Source organism: Trachypithecus francoisi, unplaced genomic scaffold (assembly GCF_009764315.1).
Source record: "Trachypithecus francoisi isolate TF-2019V2 unplaced genomic scaffold, Tfra_2.0 Lachesis_group1, whole genome shotgun sequence".
In the NCBI taxonomy this organism is placed as follows: Eukaryota; Metazoa; Chordata; class Mammalia; order Primates; family Cercopithecidae; genus Trachypithecus; species Trachypithecus francoisi.
The window spans coordinates 176,996,887-177,016,669 of record NW_022681454.1 but is presented as its reverse complement, the minus strand read 5'-3'; the positions used below and the strand labels follow the sequence as shown (position 1 = coordinate 177,016,669).

Below are 19,783 nucleotides of genomic sequence, written 5' to 3'. Positions count from 1 at the left end.
GCTGTGACACCACGGGAGCGACAACAGGTGCTGAAGTGATGCGGACAGGGACAGGAGAAGGAGGAGGAAATGCACCAAAGGCAAACCTCACTGGTTCCATAATTCTGCCCGACCCCAGCTTTCTCTTATGTTGAGAGCTTCATATAACACTTGGTAGAGTTAACATTACTCCTGACTCAGTACGAATGTCCTAACCACCCGAGTCAAATAACTTGCTACGTGGCACTGTGAAGACAATCAGGACATGGTTCTTTCGACCATAAGGACAAGAGCTCAGTGAACTATGAACTCCACTGATGTTTGCACAAGGAATTTATGTTTCTACAGAAAAATGTTGGATGATTACTTTGGATATTGTTATAGTATACGCCAGAATATGAAAAATAGAAAAATAATTTTTTCCCATTTTCATGGGAGAACTTGTAGAAGACAAGAGAAAAGGTGAATGAAAAACATAATCAAGAGCAAAGATGGAAGTAGATCCATACCTTTGTGTCATACGTTTCTTGTTCTAATTAAAAATAAAATTGCCATCTTAAACTGGCACTGGGTATGCAGTGTACTTCTGATTTTCTCCCACTGTCTGCACTTATGATAGATGGAACATCAGCTATTCTTCAGCTTTAACCACAAAACCATAAACAACTGTCTCAACATACTAGAAAATTAATCATCAAAATGCTAAATAAGCATGATATTATTAGCTTCATTAAGCACATAAAACAAGGGCTGGAGGAGAAAACAGATTTCAGAGAAACACAGCCTGCCTCTTTACTTATTCAAAATTGAGGAGGAAAAAGCATTTTCAACATACGCATAAGCGCTTGAGATTTACCTTCTCATCAGCATCACTAGCAACTTTAAAACAAAACCCTAAATGGCATGGCAATGCAACCAAGTGGGGAAAAACTAATGTCTGAAGTTTTGATGTGATTGAATTAACCAACGGAACCAAGAACAACAACAGAATACAGGAAAAAGAGGCACCTTTTTATTATTTGTGTGATCAGACATTAGGCAGGTCTTAAATTTTATTTTAGAAGGGATGTGCCAAATTTGGGGAGCAGAATATGAAGAAGACTTCTAGAAGCACCTAGGAAGAGAAATGTGATGTGAGCTCCAGATAAAATCAACTTAGAGTCAAAGGAGGGGTGAAAGCTGAAGTTGATTCATGGGAAGCAGAGTCAAGCCCGACAGAATGCAGGGGCATAAGGCCCACTTCTCCAAGACTGCTTCTGAGTAATGGCCATTCTCTTTCAGAAAAGCAGACCTAAATCATGGATTTGTCCACAGTCCAGCCCAGGTGGACAAACAAGAGGACCACAGGCACCATCTACCAAAAGCTGGCACATCACTGGGCCCCAAAACCAGAAGTTGATCCTCAATACTTATTGAAGGGAAGGCACTAATCTGGGCACTGAGAAGGGGATAAAGCCTAAACATTTTTCCTAACCTGAAGAAATTTAGAATCTGCCAGAGAAAATTTAAAGGCATTAAAATTAGCTGAGTAAACTGCTGTTCAGATTGACTAAGTGACTTGTTCAGGCTCACAAGGTTAATAATTTGTGGAATGAAGTTTAGCTTTCTTTCAGGAAATGAGGAACCAAGTAATATTAAGAATACAGGTTACATAGAGGTGAATAGTGTATTTATTTTACTTTGTTAAAGCCAGATAACCTCTAAGGACTACGGCTAATTGCTTTTACATCATCACCAATAATAACGAATATGCTTCAATATCTGGTTCTCAGCTGAGCTTTTCATGATCATGGGGAGAAACATGATAAATTCCTGTTTCTTGCAGGACGACAATGCAGTTTTTCCCAATGTCCTCCTAAATAATAACCCAATAGCATTTTAAAGCTCTTATGAGGAAAATAATGAAATCAAATGTATCAGTATAATCCTTTCCCTCATAATAAGGAGTTCTATATTATAAAAAATATTTGAGTCTATCTACTAGATAAGGATGGTGAAGTCTCTTTTTTTGTTGTTTTTTTTTTGAGACGGAAGTTTCTTATGTCTCACTCCAGCAGAATCACAAAATAAGAAAAAGATAGCACAGGGATTAAGAAAAGTTTATGAGGTAAAAGAGAGAAATAATCTCTCTTCCTTTTCCCTAAAGTAAGTCGATTGGAACTGACACCTCAGCACCTTCAAGGATATTAGCAGTAAGACTTCCCTTCAAACCAAAGGAACATACTTACTTGCCTTAGAACTCCTCAACAGCTATTTAGTCCTATACCTGAACCACCGTATCATATTTCCATCAAAGCAACCAATCGTCTCACTTTTAATTGAGAGTTAAGTATTGTACCAACTCAAAGCTTCTTTTTTCTCAGAAGAGAAGGGGGTAATTTCATTTCCACACTTCTCATTAATTCTCCCTGTTCTTTAGCCTTTGGTGGTGGGGAGAGCCGGAGGGGGAAGAAAACGTAGACCAGAGAGGAAGCAGCCCTTACATGCTAAAAACCCAAGGATGGCCTTGGTAAGAATGTATGGGGAGTGCCCAGCAGATGTCACCACAGGAGTAAAGATTAATTCTGGAAAAGAAAATGTTTGAGCCATGCACAAAACAGCTTCTCTGTCATTACCTTCTTTTGGCTTCTTCATACTGTAGGCTTAGCCTGACCTTTTCAGCTAAATTTGATCTACTTCTCACTCCAATCTAGTGGAAAAAAAAAAAAAAAAAAGGAAAAAAGTCAATTAACTCTGCTAATGAATGAAATAAATTGCTTTTGTTTCTAGGAAGTATGTGTAATTGAAAAGTTAAAGAAGATGGTACTGAAACTGGGAAACACCAATTTAAAAAGACACTTATTTTATTGTCTCAGTAGGGGCAAAACATTTCTTTCAATTCAAGCTCATCTGTTTTTCAAAGACTCTAACATTATTTTCTCTACACGTTAAATTCGAGATAAAAAATATCCTGATATTGTAAATACCAAGGTAAATGTGTCTGGTATCTTAGAGTTTATGAAGGGTGTACAGGTCAATAAAATTTATGAACTGGAACTAATTTCTTTGCCTTTATGAGCCTAATTTCTGGCATTTAGCTTTCAACTGTACAAAATATAAACTAAGTTCAAAAATTAATTTTCAAATAGGTAAGCCCTATTGTTGATCTCTGTTTTACTTTCATAGCACATATTTCAAAGCAGCATAAAAGAATATGAAAATAAATGGGAATGTATTGAGAAGTAAATACTTGCTAATGGCATCCCAAAATGGAGAAGGTAAAATAGTTAACAATAGCCAAGCCACATTAAATATTTAAATGGCAGATATAAATCACAGATTAAACATTTTAATATAATCAATCAAGATTTACAAAAACAAGTTTTCTTATTAATCTTAAAAGGCATGTTTTTCTGTTTCTCATTGGCCTAATGTTTATTTGAAAGAATCTAAATTTCCAAGACTCTAAACGTAATAGGAAAAAGTTAAATTCTCACATGCCTCTAGCCTTTTAATGTGTCTTTAAAGGAATATAGCATGAGAAAGTTTGAACAAAGCTATTCATATGGGCAAATCCTGACATGCTTGGCACCTAGATAGAAAAGATGAGGCTATGATTTTTAAAATTAATCTTATGAGAATGAAACACTGAATGCACACAGCCAGAATCCAAGTCACATATACTTCTGGTTCCAGTTCACCATCCACATTGCAAGTAAGGCCCATCAAGGACAACACTGGGCCAACTCTTCAACACAGATAACTTACATCTCCGGAAATGCTTGTTTGTGACCCAGCATCAAGGGTCTGTCTGGAGAGAGATAAATGAGAGTTCACAGGACTAGATCTCAAATCTGGCTCAGATCTGCCAATGTTCTGATCCAAATGAAACCGCTCCTGCAGCTTAGCAAGACTCTGTTCAGAAAACACAAAGTTTTTCATAAATGTAAGAGAGCAAAACTTCCCTACCAGGTGAAATTAAAAGGAAAGAGATAATCTCAATGGAAAAAAACAACTACTTTATTTAGTAGGTACTTACCACTTTATATAATTGAAAAAACAATAGTAGGATATAATTTTGCACCTACATATGTGTGACTTCGGAAGCGAGATTGTATTAAACCAGTTGTCTCATCTTTCCCAAGATAGCATTTTCCTATGAATGGTATCTTTAAAATACATGCATGTCTTATTTTTAAAAATTTCATTAAGAAGTTGCCTCTGTTTCAATAGGAACCCACTCACTTTATGCAACTGAAATTCTGGAAGCACAATATCTATAATGTAATCTCTCATTTTAGATACAGTAAGAGAATTTCCTACTTTGAAGACTTCTTCAGTTATGCCATTGTACATCTGGACAGGACCCAAGAGATTACTTAGCTCACATCAACGTTAGGAATTAGGAAACTGAGGCTCAGAAGTTGCTAATGAATGGCACAGGCATCAAACAAGCCCATCTGTGTGTCTACTGCATGGCACTGCCTGTGGCGACATGTTTGGCTTGGTAAAGAGAATAATCAAAAGCAAATGTGCCTGCTGTGGGCACTCAGGTTTAATACACTGTGTTTACTTTAGAGGGAGGATATGAACAAGTGAAAGTATTGAAAAGGAAAGACTAATCTGAATCACTTAAAACAGTAAAATGGAAACCCTACAGTAATACTAATAAAATGATAAGAAATGATTATTATCAACAAAAGAACCTGTATTTAATCCTGACATTTAAAATTTTCATGATTAGGAGGAATTAGAAATATCAGAGATCAGGAATTTTTTACCTAACTTTCTCTATTTTCTTTCAAAGGGATATTAATACTATATATATATATATATATATGAGAATAAAACATAAATGGTCACATCAAATAATATAGAAAAGAACAAAAAAACCTTTTAGTGACCTTGTGCAAGTCTTTTCCATTTTTCCATCTATACAGTGAAAAAAAGTCAGTGTTCTTCAAACTTATCTGTGATGGCAATGCATTCAATCAATTTAGCAGGTTGTTACTAGTATTTTTTTTAAAAGAAATAGAAGATACTAGAAAATAAAATCGGAGTACATCACCAGCATTAAGAATACGCATATTTCTGTGAAATTCATTTTGAGTGTGTATGTGTGTGTGCACGCGCGTGCACACCTGTGTATCTATAGGTACACACAATTGTGTGTTACTGGGTTTTGATGTAAAATCTATTTCTTACTGTGGTCAAAGAGGTTTGAAAGTCACAGAAGATATCGAAAGTCCCTTCTAACTCTATTGTCAATCTCTGCATCTACTAATTAATTATTCTATGTACTTTAGTAACTAAAAAGGAATCTAATCTTTTAATTTAATCGGGCCTGCAGATGAATCCAAAGTTCATAGGAAAAATGAAAGATGACCTAAAATTGTTGAATTAGAAGGTTCCAATGTAAATTTGCTCCAGTTCTATTAACTTTTTTTTTTTTTAAAGGACCTATGACATGCATTTCTGGAATTACTGACTTAATCAGCAAGACAACTGCAGAACAAAACCAAAATACACACCAGTGAAGCCCTGCACGTGTTATATATATGGTAAAACCACATTAACCCAGCCTGCCTGGGCTTGAACCACAGTCTTGCTACTTACCAGCTGTATGACTTTAAAGAAACTTTAATTTTTCTGTGCTGTGATTTCCTCATCTGTAAGCTGAGAATAACAATAGTGCCTACCTTTAGTGGCTGTTGTGAGGATCAAGGGAATTATTTATATGCAAGGCAGTTAGAAGAATGCCTGGCACAAAGTCAGTATTTATAAGTATTTGCTGTTATTATTGTTGTCTTTGCTATTAGATTTCTTCTTGCAAGTAATGCAAAATTATATGGATCCAAGAATATTTGTCTATATTCAATTCATATTTTGAAAACCAACATCAAGTAGTTAAATATGGTATTTAAATGTAGATGTTCTATTGAGAATGTAAACATCATCAGTGACTCTAACATTTTCACAAAGATGCGGACTGAATTATTCCTCAGCTAAGTAAGAACTCCAAATACATGAAATAAGAATTCTTAGTGTTTGTGATCATTATGGGATGGAGGGAAGGAGAGGAAGAGAGACACCCTTAAAAAAACACTTGACTGTATTTGATAAGTACAGATATTCAGAATACTGATCACTTAATGGCTATTTTGTTTTTTCTACACATGCTGCTGGATCACTGGGAGTGAAGACCCACAGGCTAAGAAGTGAACGGGTTTAGTCAGGGGATCTACGACCATGGGCAGCTTTCCAAGGGTAACTGTATAGGCATCCCCCAGCTGGGTCAGCACTCCCCACCTCTCAGCTGGCACCCCAGAATCAACTGGGTCGGAAAACTTTTCTAAGCTCCTCACATAGTCTCATCCCCAAAAGGCAAGCCTTCTACTTACTGATGGCAAATGACATATCCCTTGTGTATATCCTGGGCTGAGAATTCTGCTTATCAGGGGCCCACAGGAAGTTTTCAGTGAGTTTCAGGGTGCACCAAGATGTTAATCTCCTTACATGAGCTCCAGGCCCCACCACCCACTATCTCAAAGGCCATCCAAAGGCTGCTTACAACAAAGCGTACAGTCACTTGGAGTCACTCTGCTCTCCTCCAAGGCAGCAGGCTCCCTTTGTGCCTGCAACCATCTCCACAGGACCCATTCTGCACAAATGTGGCTGAGGTGGAAGGGTCACCCAGACTCTCAGGGAGCACTTCTGCCCCAGTAAGTTTCTGGGGGCCTCAGAAGGTAGAAGTTTGGCTTAACAAAATGTTTTACAATGTACCTGCATCAGATCTTGTTTTTCTTTTTCTCCTGAGCTGATGGCTTTTCTGATAGATTTTAGTTCTGTTAGAATGGCTTTGGCTTCACTGAGTTCATACCCGCTCTGGCCTCCAGACATTTTTTTATCAATTCTGTGAAAAGAGAAAAAGAAAGGAAAAATATCAAAGAATGATAGCATATAAGTTAAACAGACAGTAGGAACTGGTTTCGGAATTGTCTAAGTTGGATGATTATTTCACTTCTGACTCTCATATACCAGCAATCATCTTTTCAGGCGGTTTCTCCTCATTTCTTTTTTTTTTTTTTTTGAGATGAAGTCTTGTTCTGTTGCCCAGGCAGGAGTGCAGGTGTGCGATCTTGGCTCACTGCAACCTACGCCTCCTGGGTTCAAGTAATTCTCCTGCCTCAACCTCCCAAGTAGCTAGATTATAGGCGCCTGCCACGATGCCCGGCTAATTTTTGTACTTTTGATAATGACAGAGTTTCACCGTGTTGGCCAGGCTTGAACTCCTGACCTTGTGATCTGCACGCCTCGGCCCCTCCTTTCTCTTTTAATCACAGGCGGCTAAGATTTCTCCCATCCCTCACTTCAAACCCAGTCCATTTCTAATCACTTTCAGGCTCAAATAAATGCATGTCTTTTTGCCTTCAACCTGTTTGAATGATCCCACTGCTGGCTGAACCCAAATCTTATCAAGTGCTGATTCAGATCTTCACCCAAGAAAGGTAAAAGACATGGGCAAATGCTTTAGCAGAAGAACACAGAGGCAAGTAAACTGCCACCTACTTTTACATAATGTTTTGCTGTAACGTCTGTGCAAAACCTGGCACACGGCCTGCAGCTTGGGAGGCCTTTAATAAATGGTTAATACATAAATTATTTATATTAGTGAGTATCCTATAATGTTTGGATTGTGTGGTTAGTTTCTTATTTCCCCCCCCCATATATAATATAGTATTTATTCTGCTTTTATGAAAGTTATGAGTCAAGATAAAATTGCTTGACTTGCTGAATGAGTTCAAACTTAGGAAAATGGCAGAAGGGCAGTAGTCATTTCTCAACTCATATTGAATAAACAGCTCTTCAATGAGCTAATTTATTATCCCTGCAGAGCTGCTTACCAAGTGTCCTTACAGTTTACATCATCACTTTAGGCTGGAGGATTTCACGTAACCTAATTCTTTGTGTTTGAAGGGCCTAATAAAAGTACCTAATTCTTTTTTAAAAAATAGTTTCATGTACTCTTCATGATCACTCTCCTGGTCTTCCCCAGCTACCTGTGCTGTCCGGGATTCGTTATGAATACAATTCACGATCATTCTCCCGGTCCTTCCCAGCTGCCTATGCTGGGTTTCCTTATGAATACAATTCATGATCACTCTTCTGGTCTTCCCCAGCTACCTGTGCTGTCCGGGATTCGTTATGAATACAATTCACGATCATTCTCCCGGTCCTTCCCAGCTGCCTATGCTGGGTTTCCTTATGAATACAATTCATGATCACTCTTCTGGTCTTCCCCAGCTACCTGTGCTGTCTGGGATTCACTATGAATTCAGCACGAGTTCTCCTTGTGGGACATATGGCTATGCCTCTGCCCTAGCCAACAACTCTATGCACGTTCTTAGACATAGTTTTGGTCTTATCCAGAGTCTCTAGAGAAACAACACCTACTGAATCAGAGAAAACAGACTCTGAGCTCATTTGGTTTAAAACATTTAATAATTAATACTTATTTGCAATGTGAAAGGTATAATCCGAAAAAGATAAAGCAATGTCATCTTAATCACTCTTCCAAACAAAGTCCACTCAAACAAGTGCAGTTTGTAGATAACGTATTTCCCCAAGTACTGTTTTAGTCACTACCTTATGCTGCTGAACAAGCAATTAAAGACTTAAAGAACCCAAGAAAATAAAATAAACTTGATCATAAGATCATCTAATAATAAAGTACAACCAATCAAATCACAGATTAAACACATGCACGTGTGCATGCACATGCGCACGCATGCACACACACACACAGACACACACAGTGTTTAGAATGGGAAGGGCCCCTAAAGATGCCCTAGACACATTTCTTCCAAATGAAGAAGCCAAGGGAGAAAGCTGATGCAAATTTATACTCCAAATTGCACAGACACTTAGCTAGTAGGGGAACTATCCTAAAATGACAGATTCAGAACTGGGGCCCTTATGACTAACACATTTAGAATATCTGATGGGACTAGTGAAGTACTTTGAGTATGAGCTAATTCCATTTATTTGGGAAGAGATTTATCAATGGAATTTCTGACTCTCTTAAGTATTATATCCACCAACTTAGCTGAGGAAATGGCTTATTAAATAAAACAAATGATATTTCCAAATATAGCATTTTGGCATTTTCAAATGTAGCACTTTTTAACTAAAAATAAAAACTAAAATGTGGGATTTCATAAAATAGGTGGTAATAGGGGTATCTGAAACTGCGTCAAAGTGAACTTCTAAAACTCAATTTCTTCCTGTTAGTGTAAAGCCTTCAGAATTTAATGATAAAACAAATCTCTGATTCAGAAATAAATATAAACTTTATCATGTGAAAATAAAAGCAGGTAAGCTGTTTTCAGAAATAAACCCTAACATTTAAAAAATAAAAGCAGGACTGGTTCAAGACTGCTAATTTAAATTTCAGAGACCTTTGACCACATGAACATCTCTTGGCTGTCCACTGCTCAACAGAATGCTAAATATGAAGAACACAGCTCAGCTTTCATCATGGAATGCTTTTTGCTCATTTTCTTTTGCCTCCTTTGAACTTCTCTACTTTACGTGCTGCCTTTTTCCTTTATTTCACTGTTTCTTGTTTTTCTCCTCTACTTTTCATTTCCCACCTTTTCTCTTTTGACCCTAACTTGCCATAAAATTAACCGAAATAGAAGCATCGTTTGCTGACTTAAAGTATCATGCTTTTTGTTCTTAATATGAGAAGTGCCATTTTTTTTCTTAAAATTTCTTTTGGAAGTTCTTGACTTGAGTGTGCCCTATAACTCATTTTCACTCAATATATTAGTCTCTTCTGAAAGAGAAAAGATGTTCATTTGCATTCCTTCTCTGGAAAGTGTATACCCTGAGAACCAAATTTTCACAGAATCTGTATATGCCTGTGACTTGCTGTTTCATCACTAGTCTATCTTCCAATTCTGAATGCACACTGGAGGCAGCAAATGGAAATAGGCATCTTCCTGGTATCAATTTACACATATACTACACCGCTGCTTACGCCAAAGTCAAATCTGGGACCACAAACTGAAATGAATAACGTAGAGAACAATGCCATATTTGTCTACCCAACATAAAACTATTGTACCAAGTAAAATGAAAGCTCAAGTTTAAATTACATTATAATTCCAGATTCAACAAATACATTCCATTCTATTGTAAATAAAAGCTACAAAAGCCTACAATAAGATTCTATTTAAATCTTTTCCTGAAATATATTTTCTGTCATAGCCACAAATATAAATCCCTTTATAGTATCAAGAATGTGGTTTCTTAAAAAGTCTGGCTGCTGGGTTTGATTGTTGCTCATTCAGTGTTTTAGTGGTAGGGTGGTTAACATTGGAATAAAAACAGCTTCATTTGGTCTATAGTGAAGGTACACAGGAGAGGTCTCTGATGTTAGATACCATATCTTTCCGCTCTCGGTTCAAGGGATTAGAATCATTGCAGGAGAATGTCTGAATTTCTACAACAAATGTCTATTGTTTTCTTGTGGAATGTTATTGACAGATTCTTAAACATGCCTTAGATTCCTATAAAAATTGCTTGCAAGCAAACTGCTTTTAAACAATACAGCATTGTTACATCAGTACAACAAAGACAGCAAGTTTGGCTAACCTTTAATCCCAAATGGTGACGCGAGTTATAATTTCATGTGCCTTAAAAATGTGGAACATATGGCTAAACACTTCATGGCACTCTTCAAAGTCTGTTTTTTCTCCCCACCCCCACCACAAAGCCCTGCTTTATGCTGATAAACAATTACTAAATAACGCATTTATGTCATTCGAGTTCTGCTTGGTTTTTCAGGGAGCTCTGCAACCAGCTGAGGTTCTTACAACATGGCTGGACTTTAGAAGCACTTGGGATCTCATAAAATATGCCTGATAATAGAGACTAGAAACATTATTTTTCTAAGCACTCTCCAGATTATTCTAATATGCAGTCAGGTTTAAGAACCACTGGGATGGGAGCATCTGAAGGAGTATCAGGGTCATGATTACATGTGGTGAGCAGGAAAAAGGGAGTCTGAGCGGTAACAGCACGTGTGAAATTAGTCACACGTCTGACTGGTGGTCAAGAGCAGTGCCCAGGTATCCCAAGATATGACTAGTCACCCAAACAAGAACAACCAGTTTGTTTGTCTGGCCAGTGACACACAGGATCTTTAAAGGGGGTCACCCCTTGCTGCTTGGAGCATCCCAAATTTCCTAAGAGCAGAAGGCAAAGTAAGATTCCACAGGGAAAAGGAACACAGCTGGGTACTTTCCAAAGAGGCGGCACCTGAGACCAGCCTGGCATTCCTGAGGTGCTACCAAGGGAGATGCTGGGAAGAACATGAAACCTGCCTGAACAGGAAACTGACCAGGGACATCCCTAGAAAGACTGCACCACACTTGGAGACACCAAGCAGGAGGGAAGTTTAACCTCCGCTCTGTGGTCATGTGGCTGTGAAAACCACGGACTGCTTCTCTCCCATGAGAGACCCTGTGGAGTGGAGTCTGCAGGATTAGAAAGTCTCAGGTGTGCCTGTCACGGTTTGGACAGGCTAGGCCTCAGCAGCAGGGAGAACAGTGGCTTTCAGGGGCCAGGAATGGGGAAGGGATATCCTGATCCTGTGACCCTCTGTCACCTCCATTTCCACTTAACCTGGCCCAGCTTAGGGCTCTGCTAATGGCCCAGCCGACTTCAGTAGCAAATGGGAAAAGTAGAGGAAAGCAGGAAGTGAGGCATGCACTCCCGCTCCTTTGCTAATAATCCTGACTTGCTCTTACTCCCCTGCCATCTGTCAGGGTTAGACTCCAGGTCATCCCTGGGGCTGACAGAGAGAGACAGACAGGCCTCCACCCGAGGGCCCAGGGCAGCTGCAGGCTCACATAGGAGTCAAGTAGAGCCAGCCCAGCCGAATGTGGAGAGGAATTTCTTGCGCCTAGTCTCTTAGCTCTGTACCACAATCTCAGAGGAGGCCAGCAAGGGTCCAGGAGATCAAGGTAAGACAAAGGCTTTTCACTTTGGTTTCTTTGGATCTCCAGTGATTAATAAAAACTTTGGATCTTTTCAAGTGTATAGATCTTTCCCAAGTTTTTAACTGTTAGTTGATTGCTTTGTTTCCTTTTGGTGTAGAGCTCTGAACTTTTTACTTTATGTTTCTCTGAAAAATCTCTTATGTAATCTGTATTTCTATTTTCTTTGTTTTAATATTAGTTAGGAAGCTTATTCTAAAGTCGATTCAGTATTTTCATACTCACTGCTGCAATGTTTCAAAGCCTTGTTCTTTATAGAGCAGTTCTTGCTTCATCTGTGAGAGTTCTCTCTTTAGCTTTTTAACCTTGAAAGAGAAATCAACATAAATATTGTTTGCAAATAATTAGCCACATAGCCTATTGTTTTAAAAGATAATAAATTAGTAAACGATTAAACACATAAACAAAGCCATTAGTTAAAGTAACATTTACTTTACCAGTTTCTCCTTCATATAAATTCTGTGGAAGGCATATGAATAATGCTTACAACTATCAGTGATGTGTATTATTACTACTATTTACCTTCACTGCCTTGCTTAGCAACATTCTTATGAGCTGGACATCATCATTGTCTCCAGCCGAAATGGGCACAATAAGAACTCCAAGTCACGGCATCTCTATAAAAGTGTGTGTTTCTCCTTCTCACTGTGACAAGGGTCACTGCCCACCTCTCTATTCTTCGGATGTCCTGGCAGTTCCCTCTGCCTGGAAAGCTCTCCCCAGATCTCCAGCAGTTGACTCCCTGTCCCCTCAATGCTAGCTGAAATGTTACCTTTTCAAATAGGACTCCTCTAGCTCCCTGTCCCTGCCACGACTCTGTTTTATTTAGACCACAGTATTTTTCAGGAGCTGAAATTCTCCATGCACACTGTCTGTCCTACATGGGAAAGTAAGCTGCAATCCCCCAGCTGTATCCTGAGATCTACAACCATGCCAAGCAGACCATGCCAAGCAAACAGCAGATGATCAATAAATATTTGTTGTCAAACTGATAAAATAAATTTTTCCTGTTGTCAAATACATACTTTGGTAATAGCAATTCTAAAATTTGACAGATCACAAAAGCAGCATACGCCTGGTTTAGTCACAAACTAATAAAGGTCTTCACACGAGGGCTAGAAACTTCCATGTATTAAGTTAGAGCCTTAAGTTTTTTGTTGTTGTTGTTTGTTTGTTTGAGACAGAGTCTCACTCTGTCACCCAGGCTGGAGTGCAGTGGTGCGATCTCGGCTCACTGCAACTTCTGCCTCCCAGGTTCAAGCAATTCTCGTGCCTCAGCCTCCAGAGTAGCTGGGACTACAGGTGCCCGCCACCACACCCAGCTAGATTTTTTGTTTTTTAGTAAAGACGGGGTTTGACCATGTTGCCCAGGCTGGTCTTGAACTCCAGGGCTCAAGCGATCCACCTGTGTCGGCCTCCCAAAGTGCTGGGATTACAGGCGTGAGCCACCATGCCCAGCCAGAGCCTTAAGTTTTAAACATATTCTGTTGTGCAATATTTTAGTGTGCTTTTAAACTTTTATGTTGATTTATTTTACTCATTCCACAAATAGGTATTGACTCTCTACTATGTGTCCGGTGCCGGGCCTGAGTGTGAACAAAACAGACATGATCCCTGCCCTCAAGGATCTTACAGACAATGGAGCAGTCATATATTGAGCAAATAATCAGCCAACAAAAGAAATCTTAGTAGTTACAAAGGTGCTCTAAGTCCAGGATACTTAGATATGCCAAGAGAACAGAACCTCATTTAGTCTGAGGGCTTAGGTGGAGCCTGTCTGAAGAAACAATGTTTCAACTGAGAGGGTTAGTGGGGACTCACTTGGTAGAAGGGGTCCTCAACAGGAAGAGCTTGTGCAAAACCCTAAAGGGACAGCGGGGTGAGGGGGTATTCAGCCAACCTCTGGAATTTAAAGAATGCCACGTGGCTGGATTACAGAGAGTGGGGGTGGCAAAAGATGGAACTGGAAAAGGACTGATACATACACGCCACATTGAGAATCTCTCAATCTTACTCTAAGAACGAGAATCAAGGAGATTAAAGCATGACCTGCTTTATGATTTTAAACAGTCACTGTGACAACGCTGTGGGGACTGACCAGAAGTGCCACAAGGGTCCATCATGCCAGCACTGTGGGCTGGCACGTGGGCAAGAGCCAGAGGAGGAAGATACTTCAGAGGCAGAATCAACAGGACTTGGTGATGGACTCAACGTGGAGGGTAGGGGAGAGCATGTGACCAAAAGCACATCAGGATTTTGGCTTGACAGCTGGGTGAATGAAGGTGCTTTCCTGGAGAGCAGGACAAAATGTGGAAGAAAAGAGGAAGGATCTTCTTTAAGACATTTATTTCTGTGATGCCCAGGAGACTTCAGTGGCAACTAGAATATGTGGACTTGATGTTCAAAAGTGTCTGGACTAGAGATAGATAATTGAGAGTCATTGGCATAAAGATGATATTTTAGGTGCATAAGAATAAAAAAGATTACCTAAAGGGGGTGTGTATTGAAAAGAGAAGAGCGTTCAAGAACAAGCCTTGGGCATCTTCATTATCCACATATCTGCTAGAGGGAGAGACAAAATACACTGTGAAGTAGTGGCAAGAGATGTAAGAGGAAAAAAAAGGGCATCCTAGAATACAGGAGAACAATGTCAAGAGAGAGACCGGGCACTACGAGGAACACCACGACAAAGACAGAAGCGGTGGCATACTCATGTTTGCATACCTTTAGGCATACTGCTTTGGACAAAGCAGATATTCAATAACGCATCTGTTGAGTTTACCTGAAGGTTTATCAGTTTGTGCCCTTACGTACTTATATTAGGGAAAAGAAATACAGTAATTATGTTTCAAGGCCCAATTTATAACTACAAAGAGTTATAAACAGTGCTACTGGAACTCAAAGGAAGAAAGGATTACTTATGGCTTGGGGATGAGGGTGGAACTCCTTGAGAAGGCTACCTGAACTGGATTTTAAAGGTGCTGTAATGTGAATTAACAGCAATGAGCTCATTCACAGTATATCACAAAAACATTTCAGTTTTAATATTAAACTATTATCATATCAAAAGAACCACAGCAATCAGTAGCTCATTCTACATGTATTTCTATTTAGGACAGCATTCTCAAGCGCTTTTTGCCAAAAAGACAGCAACACTTTCATCTTTTGGAAAAAAAAAAAATCAGTCCAAAAATTGATAGCACTTAAATATCTGAGCTAAAACCTGTCTTTACCTTTGAAAATACGGTTCGTTACAACAGCAACAAATAAAATAAAATACCTAGGAATTAACTTAACCAAAGAAGTGAAAGATTTCTACAATGAAAACTATAAAACAAGCTTGCTCAACCCACGATAGCTTTGAATGCAGCTCAACACAAGTTCGTAAACTTTCTTAAAACATTATGAAGATATTTGCTTTTTTTTATTATTATTTTTTATCTTATCTGCTGTTGTTAATGTTAGTGTATTTTACGTGCAGCCCAAGACAATTCTTATTCTTTCACTGTGGCCCAGGGAAGCCAAAAGATTGAACAACGCTGCTATAAAACAATGATTAAAGAAATGGAAGAGCACACACAAAGGTAAGATAGACCATGTTCATGGATTGGACGAATCAATATTATTAAAATGTCCATACCACCCCAAGTAATCTACAGATTCAATGCAATCCTTATCAAAATATCAAAATCCTTTCATAGATATAGAAAAAACAATCCTAAGATTTATATAGAACCAAAAAAGACCCAGAATATCCTGAGCAAAAACAACCAAACTGAGAGAATCACATTACCTGACTTCAAACTGTTAAAGCAAACTAAATATGGCCTGAGAAGGACTTCATACTTCTATAATTGAGATCTCGTGGATGAACTGTAACCTAGCTTAACAGTCAGACAAAACTGAAAACCTAACAGTATATACCTGTAACAATAACTGAGTGTTGGCCAATCCCAGTGACCGTACTTCAACCACTCACAGACTGCTGAATGTTCAAACTGTGTTCAAACAAGGCAAATGCCAAGCTATAACCAATCTCACTGTTCCTGTACCTCACTTCCAATTCCTGTACGTCACTGTATGTTTTTTGTCTATACATTTGTTCTGACCACAAGGCACTCCCAGAGTCTCTGTGAGTCTGCTGTGAATCTGGGGGCTGTCCAATTCACAAATCGTTCATTGCTCAATTAAACTCCTTTAAATTTAATTCGGCTGAAGTTTTTCTTTTTTCAAAATTATACAACAGAGGTATAGTAACCAAAACAGCACACAATTGTCATAAAAACAGACACACAGATATAGAGAACCAGGAAACAAATCCACAAATTTACAGTGAACTCATTTTTGACAATGGTGTCAAGAACACATATTGGGGAAAGGACAGTCCCTTCAATAAATGGTGCTGGGAAAACCAAATATCCACATGCAGAAGAATGAAACTAGACCCCATCTCTCTCCATATACAAAAATCAAGTGAAAACATTTGATTAAAACAATGGTGATATTGAACCCATTTGGAAATAATGAATTAAAACAATTACTGTATCTTATTGACAAAAAATAGAAGTCTTAAAATCATTGGATTGCATGAGATAAATATTATACAAAAAAGTCATTTGGATTATGATGATAGGCCAATTTAAATTTTTAAAAAAATTATTTAAGACATTCTTTATCTTGAAGAGCTATTAGTACCACCATGTTCGCTGCAGTATGATTCACAATAGCCAAGATACAGAAATAATCTAAAAGTTCATTGACAGATGAATGGATTAAAAAAACATAAGTGTGTATACACAATGGAATATTATTCAGCCTTTAAAAAGAAGGAAAGTCTGCAATATGTGACAATATGAATGAACCTTGAGGACATTATGCCAAGTGAAATCAGCAAGTCACAGAGGGACAAATACTGTATGATTCCACTTATGTAAAGTATCTAAAACAGGCTCATAGAAGCAGCAGCAAAATGGTGGTTGCCAGGTGATGAGGTGTACAGAAAAGGCAGAGTTGCTACAGGAAATAAAGTTTCAGTTATGCAACATGAAAATTAGTCTAGAACTCTGCGGTGCAACATTGTTTTTATAGTTGAATATACTATACACTTAAAAATTCTGTTAAGAGGGCAGATCTCATGTTAAGTATTATTACTACAATAAAAATTGAAATTCAAAAAAAGTCTAAAATTGACCTGACAAACTTGGACTCTCCTCTGTTTAGGCGATATGAGTGAAATTTTATTCTGTGTTGGGTGACAATCACATAGGAAGCTAACCTGTGCTTTCTTTGTTTCCCACATTATTTAGTTTACCTAAAGTTGGCTATACGCTACTGTTTTTATACTGGGGAGTCTTCTTAATGGACAACCAGAATGATTCTTAGCTCCCAAATACCAAGATGGCATTTTATGAACTATCAAAAAGTTTGCTCCCATAAGTCAAATGAGTATTTCCAACTAGACATTATTTCTAGTTGTTTTGGTTTTATCAGTATGGTGTTAATTAGTAGTTCAACAACCTTTCATCTTTCGAACCACTTGGCATCATTCTAGCTACTGGAGGATCACTGTTTTCACGCTTCCGTTCTCTAACGCAGCCTCAAATGTGGAACACAGAATGTAAAAACTAATGTCCTTAGATGATAACTAGAAGATTAAGCTAATGCTGACCTACCAGCTTAGCACAATGTAGACTCAACTAGGAAGCAATAATGAGAGCTAAATTTCTAAGTGCTTTTAATGTATTCCAGTCACTGTGCTAAATATAAATACCCATTTTCAATCCTCCAACTACTCTACTAGATACAGTCTTCATTCTCATTTTATTGGTAAAGAACCTGGAACCTAAAGAGGAAAGGTAAGTAACCTGCTAAAGATTACACTGCTATCACAGTCTATCTAGAACCCAGGAGAACTTCTAAAAATACAATTTAAAAAGTTTTGTTATTAATGGCATAATACATGTAAAAAGAAAGAAACTAGAATTGTAGCAAAATGACCTAAATAAAATCTGTGACCCTTATTCTGCCTTAGAAACTTCATTATTCCTGTATCCCACTGGAAATGAAGACATGAAAAGTCCACAATCCCCAGTGTCTGTGTTTTCTCTCACATTACTGAACTTAACTACAGCTGTAGCTAACCACCTAATTTTATTTCTAAGGAGCCAAATCTCACAACCCAGAGTACTAAATTGGAAGCAAGAGCCCATGATTTCTGCATATTTCCCACTGTCTACACTGACTACGCTAAAGCAACTGATATTTTACATTGATTTCAGTTATTTCTGAAAACCAGGAAGACACTGTGATTAAACGTGATAAGTATAACTGAAAATCACAGAGCTTCCTACCACTTCCTATAACCCTAGAGTCATAGGTTTTATTTTAAAAGAAGGGGAAAGAAGATGACAATGAAGGAAAAGTAAACTCTGGAAACCTATAGACCTTAGAAAGATCACAAGACAGAGAGGTTTCAAAAGTTTGCCCTAAAAGTGAATCTTGCAACATTAAAGCTCTAACGAGCAAAATGGTATTTTACTAATGACTACCTTCCCTTTTCGCCATTTTCTCCACTGTCTTGCAGGGAGCTCCTTAAGCAAGCCGATGAAGGGCAACTGTCAGCTTGCTCCTTCTGGAAACCCTTCTCCCTACCACCTCCATCTTTACGGAAAATCCTCATCACCCACCTCATCTCTGAAGTCACCTTCAAAGAAAATAAGAAGCCAACTCCAGAGAGACAAAGAATTCAGAATAAAACATGTTTAACTTTCATAAAGCATAGAGGAAAGCAGAATCCCAGATGCTGCTAGAACCATGTATGATGGCTCATAAATGGAATTTGTCATCAGAAACAAGATGGCTACACACAACATATTTTTTAAAAATCTTTTGTTTAACAACAATAAAAAGGAAATAAAATAAAAGCCAATGAGAAAAATTACATAAAACATTTATGAAAATACTATCTCAAGATACAAATAACAGATAAATATTAATACATAGACGTTCAATGCTAGATTTCCACAAATTAAACCAGTAAGGCTAGGCGTGGTGGCTCACGCCTATAATCCCAGCACTGCGGGAGGCCGAGGTGGGCAGATCACCTGAGGTCGGGAGTTCAAGACCAGCCTGGCCAGCATGGTGAAACCCCGTCTCTACTAAAAAATACAAAAATTAGCTGGGCGTGGTGGCAGGCGCCTTAATCCCAGCTACTTGGGAGGCAGAGGCAGGAGAATCGCCTGAACCCAGGAGGCAGAGGTTGCAGTGAACTGAGATCAAGCCATTGCACTCAAACCTAGGGGACAAGAGACTTCTCTCAAATAAAAAAGTTTAAAAAGAAAAAAAAAAACCAGTAAATTACCACATGACCCAACAATTCTGCTTCAAGGCATATACCCAAGATAAATGGAAACCTATGTCCATACAAACACTTGTACCTGTAGGTTCACAGCAGCATTATCCATAATAGACAAAAAGTGGCAAAAACCCAAATATCTGCCAACTGATGACTGGATAAATAAAATATGGCCGAGTACAGTGGATCACGCCTACAATCCCAGCACTTTCAGAGGCCAAGGAGGGGGACTGCTTGAGGTCAGGAGTTCGAGACCAGCCTGACCAACACAGCAAAACCCCATCTTTACTAAAAATACAAAAATTAGCTGGGCGTGGTGGCATGCACCTGTAATCCCAGCTATTCGGGAAGCTGAGGCAGGAGAATCACTTGAACCTGGGAGGCAGAGGGTGGTGCAGTGAGCCAA

The 19,783-nt window shown here is 38.5% G+C and overlaps 1 protein-coding gene and 1 long non-coding RNA gene across 5 annotated transcripts in view; one reads left to right on the top strand and one right to left on the bottom strand.

The window, feature by feature from the left end:
- WWC2 (WW and C2 domain containing 2) overlaps positions 1-19,783 on the bottom strand; it is a 211,419-nt gene that overhangs the window by 66,633 nt on the left and 125,003 nt on the right. For all 4 annotated transcript variants that reach the window (XM_033215759.1, XM_033215760.1, XM_033215762.1 and 1 more), the window contains 4 exons: positions 12,249-12,328; positions 6,742-6,871; positions 3,727-3,873; positions 2,595-2,668 (listed from right to left, as the gene is read on the bottom strand). In XM_033215759.1, coding sequence (XP_033071650.1) covers positions 2,595-2,668; positions 3,727-3,873; positions 6,742-6,871; positions 12,249-12,328 — 431 coding nt within the window. The remainder of the gene's footprint in view (positions 1-2,594; positions 2,669-3,726; positions 3,874-6,741; positions 6,872-12,248; positions 12,329-19,783) is intronic.
- Positions 11,880-18,946, top strand: LOC117086176. Its single transcript, XR_004438227.1, has 2 exons — positions 11,880-11,990; positions 18,607-18,946. It is a non-coding gene; the product is annotated as an uncharacterized LOC117086176 (long non-coding RNA).